At 40.2% G+C, this 21,927-nt stretch overlaps 2 protein-coding genes across 2 annotated transcripts in view; one reads left to right on the forward strand and one right to left on the reverse strand.

The window, feature by feature from the left end:
* The window catches only part of APPBP2 (amyloid beta precursor protein binding protein 2), a 39,942-nt gene extending 35,703 nt beyond the window's left edge, over window positions 1–4,239 (forward strand). The window contains exons 11-13 of the mRNA XM_074974855.1: window positions 148–338; window positions 815–980; window positions 1,866–4,239. Coding sequence (XP_074830956.1) covers window positions 148–338; window positions 815–980; window positions 1,866–2,119 — 611 coding nt within the window. The 3' untranslated portion in view covers window positions 2,120–4,239. The remainder of the gene's footprint in view (window positions 1–147; window positions 339–814; window positions 981–1,865) is intronic.
* Window positions 4,240–11,373: 7,134 nt separating this feature from the next.
* CHCT1 (CHD1 helical C-terminal domain containing 1) lies at window positions 11,374–21,132 on the reverse strand. The gene is given in 8 exon segments (XM_074974944.1): window positions 11,374–11,505; window positions 11,508–11,550; window positions 13,014–13,207; window positions 16,110–16,209; window positions 17,837–18,012; window positions 19,960–20,086; window positions 20,941–21,086; window positions 21,088–21,132. Coding segments are annotated over 8 exon segments (963 nt in total).
* Between the last annotated feature and the right edge of the window lie 795 nt (window positions 21,133–21,927).

Consider the following 21,927-nt stretch of genomic DNA (forward strand, 5'->3'; position numbering starts at 1 on the left):
AGGAAACACAAAGCTTGATTGAAAGTCTCTTCAATTGTATGTGGTGGTGGTTTGTGAATATAACCTTATGGGATTCTTCTTTCTATTGCTGATATCTCTGTGCATCTAGAACACATGGACGTGATTTTTTTTCTCTTCCATATTCAGCACTTATCCTGGAGGAGATTGCTATTGACTGTCACAATAAGGAAACTGAGCAGAGGTTACTTCAAGAAGCTCACGATTTGCACCTGTCTTCACTCCAGTTAGCTAAAAAAGCCTTTGGGGAATTCAACGTACAGACAGCAAAACACTATGGCAACCTGGGCAGACTTTATCAGTCAATGAGAAAATTTAAGGTAGGACCAGGTGGCTATTAAATTTCTCAATTAAAAAACAAACAAAGCAGTAGCTCTTACAGAAGTAGCTCTAAAGGCAGCACAACTTATCAATTCCATTGTAATAGATGAGTATTACCATTTTTTAATGTTCTTCTGATTGTTTTAACCTGACTATGGGTGCTACCTTCATAGATGGAAAAATTTCCTAGTACTTAGTGCTTCACCTCTCCAAAGTATTGTACAGATATTAATAAAAACTACTTTCTTACACAGCAAGTCAGTGTCAGAGCCCGGAGATCCTGATTACCAGTCCTTTGCAGACTCCACTGCATTTCAAGCCTTTTGTAGAATAAGTGTAATGGAATCCTCTAGAAAAGCTGTCACTTATACCACTGCTTTTTATGTCTGATGTATGGGAATCCTTGTCTTTTTTGGTTTTGTGGGGGGGGTGTAATGTCTGTCATGGCTTATTTATGTGGTTTTGGATCTTTCAGGAAGCAGAAGAAATGCACATCAAAGCAATTCAGATTAAGGAGCAGCTTCTTGGTCAAGAAGATTATGAAGTCGCCCTATCAGTGGGACATCTAGCTTCTCTCTATAACTATGACATGAATCAATATGAAAATGCAGAAAAGCTTTATCTGAGATCAATAGCAATCGGTGTGTAATTTTTAGAACAAATTACTGTACTGAGCAATGATGATGATAGCGTAAAACAAAGGCCTCTTTGTTAATAAAAGTATAAATGAATAAAGGAATGTTGATACAATACATTTGCATGACCGATATGTGGATTCAATCTAACTATTATGCTTAACCTTGAATGGCAAACAATATATTTTAGTGCTCCATGAGAACCCAGTCAACAGTAGCTACAAAACAGTAACTTTTAAACTAATTGACGCTTGAAACGTTTAGGAAAGTGACTGTTTTAGAAAGTCCAATTAATTATCTTGGAGTTTAACTTCTTGGACTGTTACCTAGAGGCTCATTTTAATCATGGTTTGAAGCAAGAATTGTAGTCGGAGCTTCAAAGAAATGGAAGACCAATATGTGCAGCAGCCCTTTTATGATGAGACTTGCCTCCCCCTCCCTGGCTCATCTACCACTTGCAGTGAATTTTGCCCAAGGAAACATTCAATTCATAGTGTCAGATTTAGCGCAATCTTATAAGGTAGTTCAGTTAGTGCTCATAATTCACTGGAGTGAGACAAGGTAGATAAACGGCATGAGACACCCCAACCCCCCGCCGTAGACTCCCTTTTTTTCGTGTTGGGTTATGATAACAGTTGAAATCTGGTTGAGATTGCCCCAGAAATTAAGTAGGGTATTAAAGTAAAAGGGCTGAAATGCATTGGGGAGTAGTCACTGGGAAACATACGCATTGCACTCCTTTTATTAAGTACTAAATTTTACTCCTGCTAACTAAAAGATAATGAATATGCGGTTCATATTATCATAGGCAAAATGGCCTGAGAGATGAAGAATTAAGCATGGTTAAATTATCGTGTTCTTCAATTTTGTTTTCTTTTTGGATTTCTTTAGGAAAGAAGCTTTTTGGCGAAGGTTACAGTGGACTAGAATATGATTACAGAGGTCTCATTAAACTGTACAATTCCATTGGCAATTATGAGAAAGTATTTGAATACCACAATATTTTGGCCAGTTGGAACCGGTTGCGGGATCGGCAGTTCTCAGTTACAGATGCTCTGGAGGATGTAAGCACCAGCCCTCAATCCACTGAAGAAGTAGTCCAGTCTTTTCTGATGTCTCAGAACATTGATGGACAGAATAGCTAGAGAACTTGGTCGATTAACCAATTAAGTTTTTTCCCCCAGATTACAAGGGAAAGTCATACTGTGAAATCTAAACCATGTAGTTTTCTGGGGGCTGGAATTTGCTTTGAAACACTGGTCCAGTCCATTGAAGAGTGCCCATACAGATGAATATGAGTTAAGTTCTTATCAGCATGTGTATGGCATGTTTAGTTTGGCTTATTGAATTTGAATACCAAACACCAGGATCCCCCTCCCCCTTCTTTTGCAAAAGAAGCTACTTTGCAGGAAATCTGCAAATAAACTTAAATAAAACTGTTTAAGAGTTAAAAGAGTTGCATTCTTATTATGAAAGGAAGGTTTCAGCAAGAAAATTCTTCCAGCAAGTAGAAGTAATAAATACTCTATTGTAAGAAATGGAAAAAGGTGTTTATACTTTATGCATTGTAGCAGAGCTAATGATAAATATTAACAAAAGAGGAAATGCCCTAGCTTTGTTTGCTGCCTTATGAAGAAAAGTGGCAAAGAACCACTCCAGAAAGAAATGTGTATGTGTTGTAAACCACGCTAGTTTGTTATGGAAGTAACCGCCGTGTGTTGTTTTTAATCATCTGAATTGGACCAGCATTCATCTGTAAGTGATAGAAGATCCAGTAGACCAGCAATCCAAATTTCCTTTGGTACAGTACAAGAGCTATAATAATTTTCCATAAAAGGACCAGGAGAATCAAAAGTGGACCAGCCTGTCTAGAAAAGTGTCTTTGGACCAGTGGCTTTAATTTAATATTTCTGCCCCTGCATTCACTTTTACAGTAGAATTATTTCATTTAGATGTACGATCAGTGATAATACAAAAATATATTCATGTGATAGATACAAAACTAGGAAGTGAACATTCTTTAGCAGTTGCAATGGCATGTTTTCAACTAGTAAGCTTATACAGATATTAAAATGTCAATGCCATAAGCAAAAACTAGAAATGCTTAACTGTTTCCTGCAGCCATTCTTTTCTTTTTTAAATGGGCTTACTCTAACAATTGAGGCAGTAACTTGTTTATACTGACTAATAGTTTTGTATTACAATCCAGTTCAATTTTCTGTTTCTGAAGATCACAGCTTATTGTACAGTTTGCAGGGGTCAGTGGAAAATGCCAAAAAAGCACAACAGGTCTTTTTTGTGATGCTCATTTCTACATTAAACAATAGTACAACCAGAAACTGATTCCTCTATGTTAATTTAAAAAGCTTCAGTCAGATGTAAAGATCCCTTTACAATGCCTCTCTCACTAGCTTGTCTTAATTTTTGTTTTGTGTTGTTTGTTTTGCTTTAATTGAACCAAGTCTGTTTTAATGTTGAGGTAATCAAAATTTTTGAAAAATCTACATAGCATAGCAAACTAGAAATAAGTCATTGCTTTTACCTCAATTCTTATTATAGTGGCACAAACAGTGCCTCTATAGTTAAGGGTCTGTCAGTTTTCCCCCCTATTTTCAGGGGTTTATAATTTGGCTGTGAAAATTCAGTCCAGGTTGAAGCATGGCAAACAACTACAGTACTTGGAGTGAATTTTTTTATTTGTTATGAAGTTTTTTTTGTCTTCAGATTATAAGAGTGCGGCACACAAAAAAAATAGAAGTTAGTGATTTCAGACACTTCTTTGAACTCCTATAATTTTAATAATGGCTTTGGTTTTAAACTGAAAAGTTGCAGGCCAATAGTTCATAAACTAGTGCCTTCAAGTTTTTTTTGAGGGGGAGTAACACCAAGTTAAAAAATTAGTTACTTAATTTGGAAATGTGTTTTTAGCGCTAGTGTAGTTGTGATTTTCATCAAAAAAAAAAAGGGGGGGGGGGGATGGCATATGCAAACCAGTAGAATAACTGGTAGCATTAAGACTTCAACAGCTTTTAATGTAATCTGAAACTGTATTAGAGTCTCCATAGTAATTTTTGTTTACGTGAAAATTACACTTTTTAAAATGTCCCCAGACACATTTTGCAAGATAAATTGCAACTAAATAAATATTTAGGTCCCTAAATATTTGTTTACACTTTAGGAATAATTATAGACTATCGGGTAAATAATATGCATTAAAATTGATACATTGTTAACGAGAGCTTGTTCTCATATTTTTAAACTTTTTTTAAATAAAGTCACTTTTTAAACCTATTTAAAATAATACCCTTTATTTTATTTTAAACCTCCACAAATTCAGGGAAAAAAGCTTAAAATTCTGTCCAAAACAAAACTAGTGATCTATGTATTGCAGACATACCCAGAAGCCTCAAACTAATAAGTAATCTTATATTCTCGGCAGATTCCATATGCTCTGGATTCCTAATCTTGGGTCTCTGCTTCTAGTTTATAACTAAGAGGGAACTCCCAAATTCTCAAGGTTTTTGTTTTTTATCCTGAGATACTGGTAGATGTCCTATGTACTCACCTTTGCCACTTTCTCAGGCTCCTTTATTGTTCCATCATCAGTTCCTTTCTAACAATGGTCAACAACTGCTTCCAAAAAATGCCACAGTTCCAGTGTCATTTCTGCTCCTCCCCTGATTAACTTAATTTTGCTTCAAGGACTCTTGTCTTCCCTTGTTGCATCAAGCCTAAAATTTAGATTATAGACTCTTAGGGAGCATGGATAGTATCTTCTTAGTGTTGTAAAGTACCCACTTCTCTTTTCCCCTGAGGGGGTTGGCAACTGGGAGGTTGGGAGTGCACAACTTGGTTCTGTAGAGAAACGTCTTTTTTTTTTTTTTTCCCCAGTCACCTCACAAAACATTTCAATTCTTTTTTGACCAAGAACTTTTTTGCTTTCCAGCGCACATTGGCTATATTTCAGCCAGTGCAACAGGTGCATTATGTGATCACTCAGACGGAGATGCATGTGCTGTTGAAGCAACTCCGATATTCTGTAGTGCCCGTGGGGTTTTGTCTAGAGTGAATTTGAAACCCTAAAAGTTACCCAGAATTTTTTTCTTCTCCCAGCAGGCTATGTGGCCTAGAGAAACATGACTTTAAGCTCATGAATACTCTCAATTTAATAAAACTATTGGAATATTTTAGTACATTGCTGAATTGGGCCCTAACGGACTATCTGGTTGCATCTCACAGCTATGACCTAGCAGGTCTGAATGTCAAAGCATAGTACTTGCAGAGTAGAACAGCTGCGGCTGGCAACTACAGACGTCTTAGTATAGGAGGCTTACAAAACAACCACATGGCCTCCTCTAAGCGCTGTACCTTGGCATCTTGACTTATGCTGCCTTGTTGCAGAATCTATTCCCCATTTAGTGTTCCTCAAACTTTCCTGGCCCCCTATAGTTTTCTGTTTAGGATCTCTCTTGAATTTCCCCTTCATGTTACTACAGAAGTTTTAACCTCCTGTGCGGTTTGTTGGACTATTGTGTTTGACACAAACTTGGTGGGGTTAGACGCATTACCTGACTTTCCTTACCGCTGCTGGCTGTTGCAGTGTATTGTTGACACTTCGTTTAAAAAGCAGAGAGATTTTTGGTTCTCTAGGCTCCTATAAATGGGACTCTAGTGTGTGAGAGATGGTCAAAGAAAATGACTTGCCCTATAATTCTTCATCTGAAAAAGATACCACATCTGTAGATTGCCCTTCATTCAACTTTAAAATTAAGGAGGTCTATTCATGCTTTTCTCTCACCCGGTTTAGAACGTATGTAATTTTCCTGTGGCTCTATGTAGGGGGTTGCAATTTAGGAGTACTTTTGCCACTTGTACATTGAGCAGCCAACCATGAAACACTAGGCAGGGCTGATGCATTGGCAATTGGTCTGTGCAAAATGCACTGGAGTTCCTCAAAGGGTCAACGACCTTGAGGAGGTACTGTATAATCTTAGGCTTGAAGTGGAGACCCAAGAGTGGGAATCCAGTGAAATACTTTTTCCAAAGAACTAAATTTACAGGTAAGTAATTTTTTTTTTTTTTTTTAAATAGTCTGCAATACCTTGACACAAGAGTGTCCAGGACAGAATTTCAGTTTTCGCTCCAAATTTCTCAGCTTTGGTTTTAAATTTAAAGCTCTAACATTTGTTTGAATGTGGGCTTTGGTTTTGTGAATCAGTTTTATTTGTATCTTCTATTTTATGCAAACACTGCAATTTGTAAAGAAAAGGAAGAAAGTGATGTCAGGGTTTCCTCTATTCTTTGTTCCGCTGTTCTTAGAATCAGTCAACTGTAAGAATGGATGTTTTTTCCCAACCTCAGGAGGAGTGTTGTGGGGTTGTGTTTTTTTTTTATGGAATGAGAGGAACACATGCTACTTTAAGATGGGCAAGGAGAGAAAGTCACGGTAAGATGTTTAAACACACATCCCTCTGTTACTTGAAGTAAAATAGCTAGTAACTATTGCGCTCCGAACAGTTGGCTGGTCACTTTATTTTGTGATGTTACTTACAACCAACAAGTGTCTGCCTTTCTCTTTCAGAGAAGTCTTTACATGCACTCACTACTTCGTTGTATAGATACCAATTGTTTAAACTCCTTTTTTTTTTTGCACACAAGTGTTTTTGTTGATCAATAATTTTGAAAGTTTTTTTGTTGTTGAATTCTAACTTATTAGGAAAATAACATTCTTTTCATAACTTTAAAAATTAAATGTAAAAAAATGCTGCCGTCTGTAATTTGCTAACGGTGCCATTGTGCTGCTGCTTATGGTACAAAAATAATGCACATTTTATTTAATTATCTTTTTATAGTCGCACATACTGGTAGAGTTACAAAAAAGGAAACCTCCGCGTGCCTAAAACATGATTGAATATGTTGACAAAACCTTTACTTGATTTTAAAACTGACTGGATTTTACTTTACAGCATGGTAGCAAAGATAGCTGGATGGATGTTGCTATTATCGGTCTCTAAACAAAGTTTCTAACCCTGTTGCCTGTGCAGAAACTTTATTGTACTTAAAATTTTATTGTTAACTTTTTTTTTAAAGTGTTGCTGGCCAAGTGCTAATTGCAAGTCTGAATATTCTGTTCGTTGTGGAGATTTCCATGTTTGACACAAATGGCCTGTTGCACATTTCATTTCTTGGCCTTTTGGGGATTCTTGCAGTGGGAAGGAGGAGGCGGGATTTTATCCAGAGATCTGGACTCTATATATACACATTTGACATCACCGGTAATGCTTTTGTCCCCAAATCTCAGGAGTGTTTTAGGCAGTGAAATAGGTTTCCCGTCACTGATACCAAGATGCGTGTTCTAGGGTCTCGTTAACAATATTTCATTGCAGTCCTAGGTATCTATAGCATGAGTGGCCTTAGTGAATTTGTTGAAGTGCAAATTTTTTTTTCAAAAGTAAATTTTAAGATGAAAAATATATACTATATAAATATATAGAGAGATATCTAGAAACTTGGTTTGTGGTGCACAAGTTAAGTGTTGGATCACTAAATAACTGTCGCAGGTACCATATGTGTAACTCTTTTTTTCTTTTTATGTATATTCCTTTATGGGAAGCAATGTTGCCATGGTAACTAAAACTTTACCATTTATTTCTTACCTTATGATGTGAATGAACTCTGCATTTTATTGACTATTACCAGGTTCAGTACTATTTTTATACTTTATTGTACTACAGGGGATTTTAATTTAATAGCATTCTAAAAAAACGTTGCTTGAACTATTTAAAGCAAAATACTAAAACAAAGACCACCTTTGAAACCGGAATCCCCACTTACAGTGCCACAGTAATTTATATGAACGTATTTTGATCATTACTAGACTCTGAACACCATTCTATTTGTTGTGTCGATAACCTTTCGTATCCTACTTCACACAAACTGTAGTGCCCAACATTATTTGTAACCATCAAACCATACTGAGTATGTTTGTAACCAGCATTGATATTCTGTAATTGTATTGCTAAAATGAATTATTGACCTAATAAATATAGTGTTCCTGCATTCAGAGTATTTGCCTTGAATTTAGTTACAATTGTGCCCTCCAAAAAGCCTGTTCTTTTCTCCTCTATCCCATAGACACCCGTAGAATTGAATAGCCAACTTGCAGATTGCATACCTTTTTCAGCAAGTTCCACTGATGGAACAAAAATGCAGTACCCTTCTGTGATGCTGAAGAGTGCATTACAGCACAGTTTCAACCAACAAGTGAGTGTAATGCTTATCATTCATGCTTGGGAGGAAAGGTGTGAATATTCTGTGGATTCCAAAGTGTGCAACTCCTACTTAAAGAAGAAAAGGATACTAAGGGCCTGATCTCCTTTTGAAAAGTGTAACATTAACTCTGTTCATCAGTTTAAACTCTAATTGTGGTTGTGGCAGGGGAAGTTTGTTTGGTTCTCTCTTAGACTTTGCACTTCTCAACCAAATCTAACTCACGTTTCACTATTAAATAAAGTTTGAGGGTTTTTTAAGTTTATTTTTTGTAAAGAAACATGATGCGGCAGCCTTATTTAAGCCTTAACTTCAGCCTTAGTTATGATTTTTGTTAGAGATACCTAAGATACACACCACACTCCTCTCGTGTTTATCTGTCTATATCCACATCCTCTACCTTTCATAATTTCACCTGTTCAGATAACAAACAAGCCAGCACCCATCCTTTAGACCTATGGGGTTGAGCTTTCACACACCCCTTGTTACCCCCAAACATTTGGGTGTAAACTTGAGACCTGATCCTCCCACTCCTACCTCCCATTTGGGAAGTGCGTGTGATGTATTTTTCCCTCGGGGATCAGTTCCCCAAGATGAGACCCACACCCTGGGAGGAGGGAAACCACCTCCAAGAAGCTCTGAGAGAGGTGAAGAGAAGCAGTTTGCTATTTGTGCCCAAGAATGCCCATGACACCGAGTCCCAGTGCAGTGCTGACAAAAGTGTTGTGTGTATTTCTCTTTGTAGATAAGGAGGGCTCACAGGCTGTCATCCCTACACCTTTTGTCATAACTCAAATGTACTTTAAAAGAAAACAAGAGATCAGAAAACCAGAGAGAATTTCTGGGGGACAGGAAGTTCTCTATACACAACAGATGTGAACATCTAACTAAGATGGAGACTGTTTTGTGCTCATGGTTATGTGTTGAGAATACAAATCTTTGAATAACTTGGCTGGCCACCAGATGTCACTGCTGCTTTACATGCGTTCAGTATTTAGTTTCCTATCCTTGCTTGTTCTGATCAAAGCTATTGAAGCCTTTCTAGTTTGCAGCTAATCTCGCTAACTGTAAATGATTCTTCCTTTCATTGACTGCAGCTTTATTTCTTTTACTGTGATCCACATTATGTATGGTCTAAACTGAAAATTTTTAAATTAGAGAAAATCTTGCTTTAATTAATAGCCAAAACCATAGCACAATGTTTCCATGAATCCCTGATTCATCTTTTTTTTTTTTAATACTGAAAAGTAAAGATCTGAGTTAAGAAACTTGTGCATCAAGTTGTTAGACCTCTTTCAGTTATAAGACCACTTTAAAACTCTCAACTTTTGCCAGCACCTAAAATTGTAGATTATAATAGAAAAAGTAACAAGCCCATGTTGATGCAGTCGTGACATTAGGATACAGAATATCAGGATGAGTACAGAGATGACTAGTTGATATTGGATGTACTGGATTCAGCTGAAATGAATACTAGCCTTGGACTTGCTTTCTTTTCTTCCTCCCTTTCCTTGCGCCATCTCCCCAGGCATCTATATGAGATGCCTGACTTTGGTAGGCCTCAGAGCCTTGCTTGTGGGCCCGCCTTTAATGAACAAGACACGCCCCCCCCCCCAAGTCCATTGGGTAACTCGCAGAATAATTTGTGGATGAGCAGACTTTAACTGCAGTCAACATTATTTAAAGAAGTGTGACATTTTCAGGCATACAATATTTTCTGATATTTATGATGAGGCTATATCCAGTTGCAAACCTGCTATGTGGTGTATAAAATGGAAAAGCTCAAAACCTTCAATTAGAAATATAAATATCTTCTGAAAAATAAATATTCAACAGTCATCCTGGGAAATTTCATCTTCTACGGAAAGAACCACTTCTGCTGCCCACAAATTGCTTATAATTCCCCTGGAACTCCTTGATGGAATTATACCCTTGTATTACATGATAGGTTTCACTATATAGAATAGCAGAAAAGCAATCAAGGGACTGTTGCCCAGAAAAGGCAAATTTTAACATCAGTTACACTTGCTGCCCCTCCATCCCTGGCTAAATTTCTTCCACCATATTTCTGTTTAAATTTCAGAGAGGCTCCTGCGTGAATGTGCTTAATTTGCCTGACCTTGGTGTTCTTTGGCCAATGTATCAGGTTTGAGCCCCTGATCCAATCCCCAGTGAGGTCAGTGGGAAGTCTCCTGTTGACTTCAATGGACGTCAGATCAAGCCTTAAATGTGCATATCATGGCTCTTGTATGCTACAGTGAAACTCCTAAAAATAATACAGCTGTCCTCTCCATCACAAATTACCTGCCCCCACCCCCACAGGCAAATGGAAAGAGGGGGAGCTAAATCGTCATGATTTTAAGCTGCCTGCTGCAAACTGGGTGATTTAAAAGTTCTGAAAATAGCCACAGGGGAACTTAGATAGACATGCTCATAGAGAGAATTCAACAGGCAAAAATTACCTGCCTCAGGCACACTTCAGATCAAATATAGAGGAGATGAGTAAAAATAACTGGGCTGCTCTGGGTGCCTTGGCAGAACATAGGGCGGAATTTTATTTTCACTTGTAAAAAGACTAAAAGGTGCCCATTCCAGGCCATAGGCATGTTCAACACTTCTTTACAAACTCACCTCCTACTGCACAGCCAAATCCAGCAACCAGCCCCCACCACAGACCAGAAAGAATCAGGCACTCCGTTATCACAAAAGGATTACTCAAATACCAAGCCCTCCGCAAATATCAACCCTCAGACGAAAGCCCCAATAAAACGCTCCTGCAATGAGCCAATGGATAGCAGCACCAATGTTTGCTAAGATAGCCAATATTTGCCCAGTATAGTTGGAAATAACGGGAACCACTGCTCTTCCTAGAATAAGGTTCCCTTCATCAGAAGGAAATGATTTACTCACTGATTTAATTTATTTAAAAACCAGTTGCTTCCAAAATGTGAGCAAGAATGATGCTAGAAATACAAATAGGTTTAATATTTACCAACAAGTATGCTAAAAACTTCTTTCATTGGGTAAGACGCAAGGTATTTACAAAGGAGACCACATATTCTTAAATTTATAAAGACTGTCTTTAATCTTCCTTTCCAAGATCTTGCTTTGGTATTTGTTGGTTTCCACGCTACTGCAAATACTTAGTTGTTTTGTGGAATTTTTTAATTCTTAAGAGCTGCTGGGTGTGGGGAAATCCCTTGACTACTGAGGCACTGATGGTGCTTTTTGTCCATAAGGCTTGCTGATGGAGCTGTGTTTGTCAGGTGCTCTCTTTTTGTTGGTGTTTGAAGTGGTGTTACAGAGCCTAAAAGAGAACCAGGGGAAAAACTTCTGTAAGCTTGGGGGGTTGTACATTCTAGCCAAGAAAGGAAACCAAAATGCAAGATGAGCCCTGAGCCGTCCTGTTAACAAGCAGTACCCACGTGCTTTAGAACCCTCCTCAAACAGTTCAGCTCCTTACTCTAACCAATTTCATGCATATATATTTTCCCATTCTACTGACATAGTTGAGGCATATCAGCTCTTGTTAGATTGACTGCCAGAAATTGGGACTGGACAACATGGGATGGATCACTCACTAATTGCCCTGTTCTGTTCATTTCCTCTGAAGTATCTGGCATCGACTGCTATTAGAAGACAGGATACTGGGCTAGCTGGACCATTGGTCTGGCCAGTATGGCCATTCTTATGTTCAAATCGTGGTGTTACAAGTCACGGGTAATGACTAGTGATGGGGCCTTTCAAGTGAAAAGCAATTTAAAATTCTTGAAATAATTACTATATATGCATTGTAATTGTACTTGGCATTCCCAAGTGCCTCACATCTTCAATGCACTTAACAAATACACGTGAACTGAACTTCACGACAGCTCTCTTGGTTAGCTAAGTAGAATTAGCCCCAATGTACAGAAGGGAAGGCTGAGCAGAAGGAAGACTCCCCAGCATCACAAAGAAAGCCAGTCAGGAGTGTCTGGCTCCTACTTCCATACTCAATCTTATACATCATACTGCCTGCCTAATTTATACATTTCTTCAGGTTTTCCACTATCCCTTGATGGAGTCCTCTCTTGTTGCTTTAGTCCTTGCTGATGATTTCTGTTTGTTCCACACTACACTGAACGAGGGCTTTTAGAGGTGGCACTCCAGACAGTGAATGGAAGAAAGTCGAAGGAGAGGGGAAGAAAAGAGAAGAGAAGCCAAGAGGAAGGACAGTGAGTAAATGAGAGAGTACCACTGGGACAGGAAGGAATTCTCCCTTTCAGGTTTCATCTACTCTAGAGTTAGGTTAACTCTTCTCTCATCGTTTGCCAACATGTTTGTACATGCTAGCCTGGATACTTGTGGCTTACCCTGGGCTCGGCCATAAGATAAACCAATCTAGCATGTACAAACATAGTAGCTGCCAATTGACTAGAGTTAATCAGTTGACTCAGGTTAAACTCAAGTGTAAACAAATACTCAGCCATTGGATTAGCAGTGGAGTGACTTCACCACCACTGCTCCCTTGCGGTGCAGTAGTCCTTGTGGCTGCTGTTTTCCCTTGCCACAGCTCTTTTTGGTTTTTGGGTCAATGGCTAAAAGACCTGGGTTGGTTCTACCTCCCATAATCTCATCCCATGAGTCATCCACTTCCCTGCACACTGCTGGTCGTTCAAATCCACTGCCTTTTTTGTACATCTGTACTTGGAGGGATAACCCAGCAGTTGCCTGGCTTGCTATTTGCTTCATTTGCTCCCAGCTATGCCTAGCAGCCTTCAGCAGCAGTACCTCTTCTTTGTCCTACTTGCTGCCTCTGAGTCACCCTGTCGGCTCATTTGCGATGGCTGTGACTGGATCTGACTCAGCTTCTCTTGCATATTATTTATGTCTCCATGGAGGCCCCATGCATCATACAGCTTGGTCAACTTGGTGTTTTCGGGTACTGGAACTGAATCAGGGTTTTCTGAGCTACAGTACAATTTCTACAAATAAATAAAAAAATAAAAATTCACATAACACACGAAGGTGGCATGAAACGAAATTTAAGCGTATGACCAGGTGCTCATGTATTGAGTCCTCATGCTGGGAAATGAACTCTTGGGTAACTGTCGTCCTATTTGGCTACACCAATGTTTATAGATGAGAAACTTGCTAATAAATGCAGGTGGTTGTGTTTTCTACGGTTTAGTTTAACTTCTTTCTCTCATGGAACTGCCTTCAGAGATCCCCAATGTGGGAGTTATGCTCCCTGCTATATAGATCCAAGCATCTATGGAGGCACCGCGTTGGGGGGGGGGTGGGGGTGGATTTAGGTTAAGAAAAGAAAAAAGCTGGAGCCTACTTGTAAGCTATTTCCCATACCCACTGCAGGGACTCTGCTTTCTTCCATTCCTGACTCTTAATCTTCCACCAAAGCAGCCCAGCCCTGCAGCTAGGTGACTAGAAGCTAAGTTATTTCTCTGACTCACTACTGTCTCTCTGAACCCCAGCCAACCAAGAGGTCAAAATACCATGGATCCTGTTTTAAAACCAGAAATATATTCTGAGAACTCCACTTATGGGAGAAAGAGACACACGCACACCCACACACCAACTGCTGAGCTACTCACTGCATCTTCTGGGCCAAATTCATCCTAGGTTCAAACAGATGCACCTATACGTGCATCAGTGCATTTTTTTCACCCAAACCTATGCAGTGAAATCAGTATTTTAATTGTTTGACCACCATAGGGTTTCACTGAGCATTCGTGATGTCGTCTGTATGCAGAGAAGCTTTGCTGATAGGCTAGCCTGGAGTATCTAAACTCATGTCCTTATCTTAGCCCTTATAGAAAAATCTTTTAGAAGTAAACAGAGATCAAACTGGTAAAATTCTACAGAAATGCAATAGGGCTTTGTAGAAATTACAATTTTTGTGTGTGTGTTTTGGGTTTTTTTTAAGGAAAAAAAAAAAAAAACCCTAGCAAACAACAAGCCTTTAAGCCATCATATAGAATTACAGAGCAGGAGCATAACTGCAGCATTGCAAATGTTCATGCTCTTTGGCCTCTTTCTTAAAGTTCCAGCTCCTGGAGCCAAGTGATAATATGAGAATTTTGGCTTACTTTTTTTAAGCAACGAAAGTTTTTAGCCCTCATGCTTGCGGCCTAGGCTCAGTGTCCGGTGTGAAAGTCCTTCCACGTTACATCAGAAAACAAAAACTAATAAGGCGCTCGGATCCTGCAGTGGGATCAACATGAACAGACCCTGTGTGCAGCAGGGACACCAACAGCATCCCCAGAGCCCAAGCAGCCTCTGCAGCCAAGGGTTTGGTACGAAAAGAACTCAGAGTGGCTTGGTTAAAATGGCGGTTTACATTTGGTTTATATCGCCTGAGATGGTTTTAATTTAAAATTCTCTGTTAATTCTCCTGTCAGAAACCGAGCAGATACATTTTTAAGGAAGCCTGAAACTGCAGCCAATGATGGCCCCTGCTACGTCGGGGGAGGGGAGTTTTGTTGTTTGACCTTCAGACCACTGGCTGGTTGGCCGTTCTGCTCGTCTCCCTGATGTAGTAAACTTCATAAAGATATCAAATTAACCTGTGGGCAATCTCAAGCGCTTGCTAATTACAACATTGGTTCTGTATATTTATACTTGCTCGTCTAAATAATGAGCAGTTTCCAAATACTCTATTTATGTTTTGTAGAGTGCATGATAACTTTCCGATCCACAGCCTGTTGTTTATGATTTAGCAGGGCTTTGAAACCCACTGTTCCCTCCACACAAAAGACAAAGATGTTTATTTTCTCTCACTGGCTTGCACAACAATAGGCATTTGTCAACCGTTATATAAGGTCTGATTTGTCATTTCTTCTATCAGTCCTTATAGAGACAGTTTAATCTTAATATTATACAATATGCGGCAGATTTTTAGTCTTACATAGATTCATATTTCACACTCCTCACTGTTGTAACTAAGGGCCTTCCAACAGTGTATTAAGCAACATGGGTAATATCTGTGACACGGTGTTTGTTCTCTCATTGTCTCCCCAGGAGGAGTGTGAGCAGTGGAGCGCCTTGTGTTGGTAGGGTTTTTGCATAAAGGATGAGTAGTAACAAGAGGTGCTGAACTGCAGCCCTATAGATAGGATTCCTCACCCTTTCTCTATGGCTGGGGTAGAAATCTCCCTACGACACCTATCACAAACTCTGACATTGGTAAGAAAGAGCTAGAGCCTTAAGAAAATAAGAATTAACTTTCACAGACACCCTCTCTCTGAAATCTGGCCATGAGAGGTCTTTAATATGAATTAAGTTTGAAAAATGTTTGGAGTTGTATACTGCTTATGCTGATTCACCTATTTTTCAAATCCCACTGGGGTCTCTCACGAAGCTAATAGGAACCATCTCTTCATCAAAGGGTAGCATCTGGCCTTCTCTCATTTTTGGTGGTAGAAATGAGGCAGCAGATATTTCTTGTCTGAGAAGTAGCATGTGCTCTATCCATCACATCTACAGCTCTGGACGATTTCCAGTCTTTATAACTCATGATAATCCATGTGACAATGTCACGAAGTAGTGAATTGTGCTGAAAAGTCCTGGAAACCATTTTATACTCCCAGGCTTCTAGACCCAGTGAGACGCTACTGCTTGGTATATTAAGATATATTGACCAGTAGCTGAATGATGGTCATTGAAAAGCGTAGCAGGAACCGGAAGAATTCAGAGGAACTGACAGCCCTTGAGGAGACATAGGGAGAAATCCTGACTCTAATGAAATCAATGGGAATTATGTAAACTAAGATGCCTGCCTGGTGTGATTAAAAGATCTGCTTAAAGTGAGTAAGCAGGAAGAACCTGGTGTAGTAGCTTTTTAGTTTGCTATTGATTTATGGATCTTACCAGAAACTTAGCCATTTCGTTGCTCTTACTGTATTTGTAGAGTTTGTGCAGGTGTTTTGCGTCCAGTTCTGAGAAAAGAGAGACAAATCTCCACAGCATCCTAGAGGAAGGAATGATTGAGTGAAGGAGTCTGCTTGAATGCAAATTCTTCCCTACCTGCTTTTTGCATCTTTTAGTGGTAATGCATTTCTGTCTCTCTCCTGTAACCAGTGACAGCCATTTGTATGGGCTTCTTTTTTTTTAAAAAAAAGAAAAGCTTATAAACTGCACAGATGGACCCCTCCCCTTGGAATGTGAAGAGTTATTGTGGGGTTCAGGATCCCAGGCAGAAGGCTATATAATCTTCAGCCATACCGTTAGCATTTCTCATGAGACCCTTCCTGGTTTCAGTAAAGGAAACCTCTGCATGTGGTCTACAACCCTTAGAAAAGGGATGGTATTTTCACCATAAGCTCATTCAGTTACCGTAAACTGGGTTGCTTCTGATAATACAAGACGCTATTTGGCCATGGGTTAAATTCACCCGTGGTGTAATTCCACTGAGTTAAGTTGTATACCGTTGAAATTACACCCAGATGGCCCCCATGTGTCTTAGGAACCTGCTAACAGGAAAACAACCGCAGTGCTATCATTGATGAAACTGGACATATTGATTGGGTAGAATTTATAATCCAAATAACCCTTTGATTAAGTTGTGGGCACTATGGTAGACTTGTCCCATTAGAAATACCATAATAATACTTAGCTGCTTCTATAGTGATTTGCAGGCACTTAACTAATTAACCCTCACACACTCAGGATATGTCTTCGCTGCAGAGTTAACAAGTTATTTACACTTCAGTTACTCCTCTCGAGTTAGCCTAGTTTGAGTGAAAGTGCCCACACTATGAAATAACACTATCTGCTTTCGCCAGGCTGGCGCTGCACTCACTTGTGTGTGGCAATAAGATTTGTAAGTTCTTTCCAGGGCAATACGATAAGCTGCTCTCAACATTCTTTCCCAGTGAATTGTGGGAGAACGTGTCTGTTCTTTGGAGCTAATGAGGGGATTTTTGTGGGAAGGCATTGGAGGGCTGTCAGCACCCAAGTGGAGCTAGCCGGCGTCTACACTACAGAGTAGACATGTTATAGCAGCAGCTGAGTTGAACAAACATGAAGCTTAACTTTTATCCCCTGACTGGCCAGCCAACCCAAGTTAAAAGCTCCACCACGCTTGAGTGAAGGATTTTTGCACCTGGATGGGACTCAAGTTAGGGGTAACACTTGAGTTAACTGGGCAGTGAAGACAAGCACACAGATACATCCATGCGGTAGGTTAGGGTCCATTTGTTTTCAAGTGTCCACTAATTTTGGACGCCCAACTTGGGATGTCAGTGCCCTGATTTTCAGAGGTACTAAGTACCTACAGCTCCCAGTGGGGGAAAATTATGGGTGCTCAGAAAACCAGACTCCATGAGTCTCAAGTGGGCACCCACATTACGGGTGACTTCTGGAAATGTGTTTCTAAGTGACTACCCAAATGCACACAGCAAATCTGTGGCAGAGCCAGGACCAGACCCAGTCCTGTGCTTAATCCACTAGCCCAACCTTCCTTATAAATGACTGCAACTAGGACTGTATTCGCAAAAAGAATAGGAGTTCTGTGGCACCTCAGAGACTAACAAATTTATTAGAGCATAAGCTTTCGTGAGCTACAGCTCATTGCTAGTGTGAAAGGATTATCTTACTTCTTCCAGTGTTTGAGTTCCCAGGATTTGCAGTAATGCTGAAGAAACATATTGATGTGATCCCCAAGTGTAGTCAAGTTTTTCTTCGTGTACTTCAGTTTTTTGTCCTTGGGAAGATCTTTGGGCAAATCCAGTTTCCGAAGAGATTTTTTAAAGGGTCTCAGAAACTCCTTGCACTGTAAAGACAAAGAGCTCAGTCAGAATGTTACTGACAGAATACCGGGTTATTGCTCTAAAAGTACGTAATAGGCAACAGCCAGTTACATTCTTCTTCTTAATATAAACATGTTATGCTGAAAAGATGTCTAACGTGCATTGTATTTAACAAGTGTAATTTATATGAACATAGCTATAAATCCATTCGTTTAGTTAATCTAGCGTCTTCTTCAGAGACCATTGTAGGTGCGCTGTTTGGTTGAGCCCTGAAGACTCAATTGGTGTATTCTCAGCATGGCAGCCCAAAGGACAGTTGTCAAAAGTGTGCCTTTGAAGAGTAGTGAGGGGAGGGATTTGAGGACCTGCTAAGGATGGGGGATAATTCTCTTCTGACATGAGGTACAAATGTAAATTTCAATGTACAGAATTTACAAGATACCTCATTCTGCGACAAGGGGAGAAGGAAAAGCATTTGATATCATTCCCCATATCCTTGGGCCCTCTGCTATGTTGTAAATTCTCTATAGTTTATGCAGAAGGTCTCATGAAGTGTGTGTGTGTATTAGAGTGAGCACACAGGCATCATTCTCTGAAATATACTCTCTTCTCTTAGCTCTTATCTGTAGACACCATTTGTTTCCACACCCCTATCTTTCCTCCTAAGGAGGGGGAAAGCTGCATTGCTGTTACACTAGTCCTCAGCTACAAAACTGTACTGTGTTTCCCTCCTCCTCCCCAACAGGTAGAAAAAACGCAGCAATACCGAAAAATACAGCAAAGAACCATAATGGGAAAGAACCATTATTTGTTGTGTACGTACAGCATGCACCATAATGGGATCCTCGTCCATAACTTGGACTGTTAGGTGCTACTACAGTGACGAATACTAACACAGATGGAAGCACAGGTTACCCACTGACAAATGAAATAGTCGGGTGAAACTCAGCAGTTCAGTCACACAAAGGCCTGCTGAAGTTAGCCAAGTAATATCGCTGGCACATGCGCTTACATTTCATACATCCGTGTTTTCTGTATCGATGTTTCCAACAGGTAAATCAGATTAATTCAAAGTGTATTTTTTGAAGTTCTCTGAGCTAGAACTTCTTGCTAGAGAAAAATGCATCCTGTGTTGTGCAAATAGGAGCTGTTTAGTTCTTCCTGTACAATGGTTGGTAATAATCCTCTGAGTTCTCATAAATGTCTATCAAAATGGATTAGGAGTCAGTTTTGAAACTAACACTCACATAAGTGGGCTAATTGAGGCAGAAAATCATCAGAAGTATCCAATAACTTTGAGTGCCCCCCCCCCTTTTTTTTTTTTAGAATGTCCAACTTGAGACCCATCGGCCTGGCTTTCATTGGTATGGTGCACGCACAGCTCCAGTTGAAATTAAATGGGAGTTTGAGGGGCTCAGCCCCTTGCGGGGGGGGGGGGGGGGAAATCAGACCTAGATTTCTGAAGTTGAGTATTGGAAAAAGTGAGTCAAGCAAAACTAGTGGACGCTTTTGAAAATGAGTCTAAGGACCTGGCCCAAAAGCACACAGTGAGTCATTATCAGAAGCGAAAGAAAAGGAAAGGTCTGTTATTTACTAAAAGATCATAAGTTATGGAAGACTTGGAAAAAGTTAATGAGACGAGATAATCCTCAGCGCAAAGAGTTTGTAGAGAATGAGGTGTTTCATCATGGTTTTTCATTCCCTCTCCCTCAATGTTTCACAGCTTTTTTTCCAGACTGTCTCAGAAAAGAGGGATAGCTCAGTGGTTTGAGCATTGGCCTGCTAAGCCCAGGGTTGTGAGTTCAATCCTTGAGGGGGCCATCTAGGGATCTGAGCCAAAAATTGAGGATTGGTCCTGCTTTGAGCAGGGGGTTGGACTAGATGGCCTCCTGAGGTCCCTTCCAACACTGATATTCTAAAAGAGATGGGTCATTCACACTTCTACTGCTAGCATCAATGTAATAGCTCACAATTTTGAAGGTGTCTTGATCAAGGCCATCAGTGTAGCGGATAAGCAAATGTCCAGATGGTATGGTACTCGAACTGTTCTTCAAAGGGGTTGCCTCCTTCACCTTGCTCAGCAAATACTCATTCTCTGTTGTCTACAAATTGTGAAGTTAGTATATGTTAATTTTTTGATCTACACAAACTTATGTCCCATTGGTCAATGTTGCACAGGACAAACATTATCCCAAGGCTGAGTTTGAACAAGGGACACTATTAGCACTGTCAAAGCATTTAAGATGTGATTTTCAAAAGGTACCTAAAAGCGTTAGGTACCCAACTCCTACTGAAAGTCAATGAGAGTTGGGTGCCTAACTTCCTGAAGTGTCTTTGAAAATCCCAGCCTTAGTACATTACAAAGGAAATGTTGTAAATATCTCTTGCTTCTAATGACACTAATCCACTAGGAGCTGGAATTTATTATTGACAACTGGAACAATAAATGTATTGTGCTAAGTTCTGCTCCAAGGTCAGACAAAATTTCCATTGACATCAATGAGATCAGCATTTGACCTGTTGGGTTTAACAGAAGCCAGTTTTACAAAAGCTCAGCCAGTGAAATCAGATCTCCCTGGACTGGGTGTAAACTCCCTTTTCCAACACTGGGAAAATAGCTCTCTCTTTGCATTATCTATGGAGGTGAATCATTTACGTGTGTCATGGCTTGTGAAGGGCACAACTAAACAATGGAAAACATGTTTACAGTGTTCGAAAAAAATCAAATGGTTTGAAAAAAGTGTGTAGTGAGAGAAGTTCTCTTGTCGACAGCACACTCTGTTCTTGTGTAGCACTTCAAAAAAACTGTATCCCAGATTACACTACAGAGCAAAAAGGTATGCATTGGCCACGCTGTTCATTTTACGTCTCCTTTCCACAACTGGCCTGTACTTTATCCTCCCCTGCCCTCCTCCATATGGCCATATTGTCTGTACACCTCCCCTCTGCATACCTGGCTGGCTGTGCCATACCCAGCTGGGCACTTCCACTCTCCCATGCTTATTTTCTCTCTAGTCTGACCTTCTTCTGGGCCCACTTTCTCCACTTGGCACAGTCCATTTCCTCCCCTCTCTGAGACCTCCATTCTGGCAAGGGAGGGAAGGGAAAGTCGCCCTGTGGCTAGCAGTCCAGCTTGCTGGCATTTGAATCCAAACCTGCTTGTGTGACATCACCTCTGAGGCATGCTGGTTCTGAATTCTACATCTAAATGGAGCAGGGCCGAGGACCTGAGGAAGAGGAAAGCTGCAGCAGCTAATCTCACCACACAGAGTCCTAATGGACAAAGGCTTCATCCATCAAACTCTAGACCAGCAGCTTACCCCATGACATGAAGTCATGACCTACCTTTAAAAAGGGAATTCAGCTCCAGACAACCAGGCAGCAAATGTTGGATTTACCGCTAGTGCTGCTTGTTAAGATGTTCAGCATTATGTCCTTTGGGGGCAGGTGGGACAACACTTTCTTCGGTACAGTTGTAGATGTGGGACCCTATTAGATCCTTCATTACTCCTGAATTCTCAGGAAGAGGCACTGTCCCTTCATGCTTTTCCACAGGCCAGCAGGCTGTAACCTCTCTCTCATGTAGCCCTCCCCACAATTATCTACGCCATCCTGGATTATTTTACCATGGGGGCTGTCCCTAAAGGTGACCTAGGCCCTTCAGCTGAAGGAATGCAGAATCCAAGCTTTTGTAGAATGGGGGAACGCTGTGACTATAACACCCTTACTCTATATGCTGCACTGGCTGGCTGTGGCTCTGGACCCTGCTCATGCCATTAGCTATAATGCTTAATACCCTTAATGCCAGCAAGTTCAGGGACTGCCTCTCCCATTGCAACTGCTGCGGTGTTTTGTTTTTTTTAATTTATTTGTATTCTAGCATTATCTTGATGCTCCAACCAAGACTGGATGTCCCAGTGCTAAGCATGGTACAACTT

The sequence above is a fragment of the Natator depressus genome, chromosome 17, assembly GCF_965152275.1.
Source record: "Natator depressus isolate rNatDep1 chromosome 17, rNatDep2.hap1, whole genome shotgun sequence".
Taxonomy (NCBI): domain Eukaryota; kingdom Metazoa; phylum Chordata; order Testudines; family Cheloniidae; genus Natator; species Natator depressus.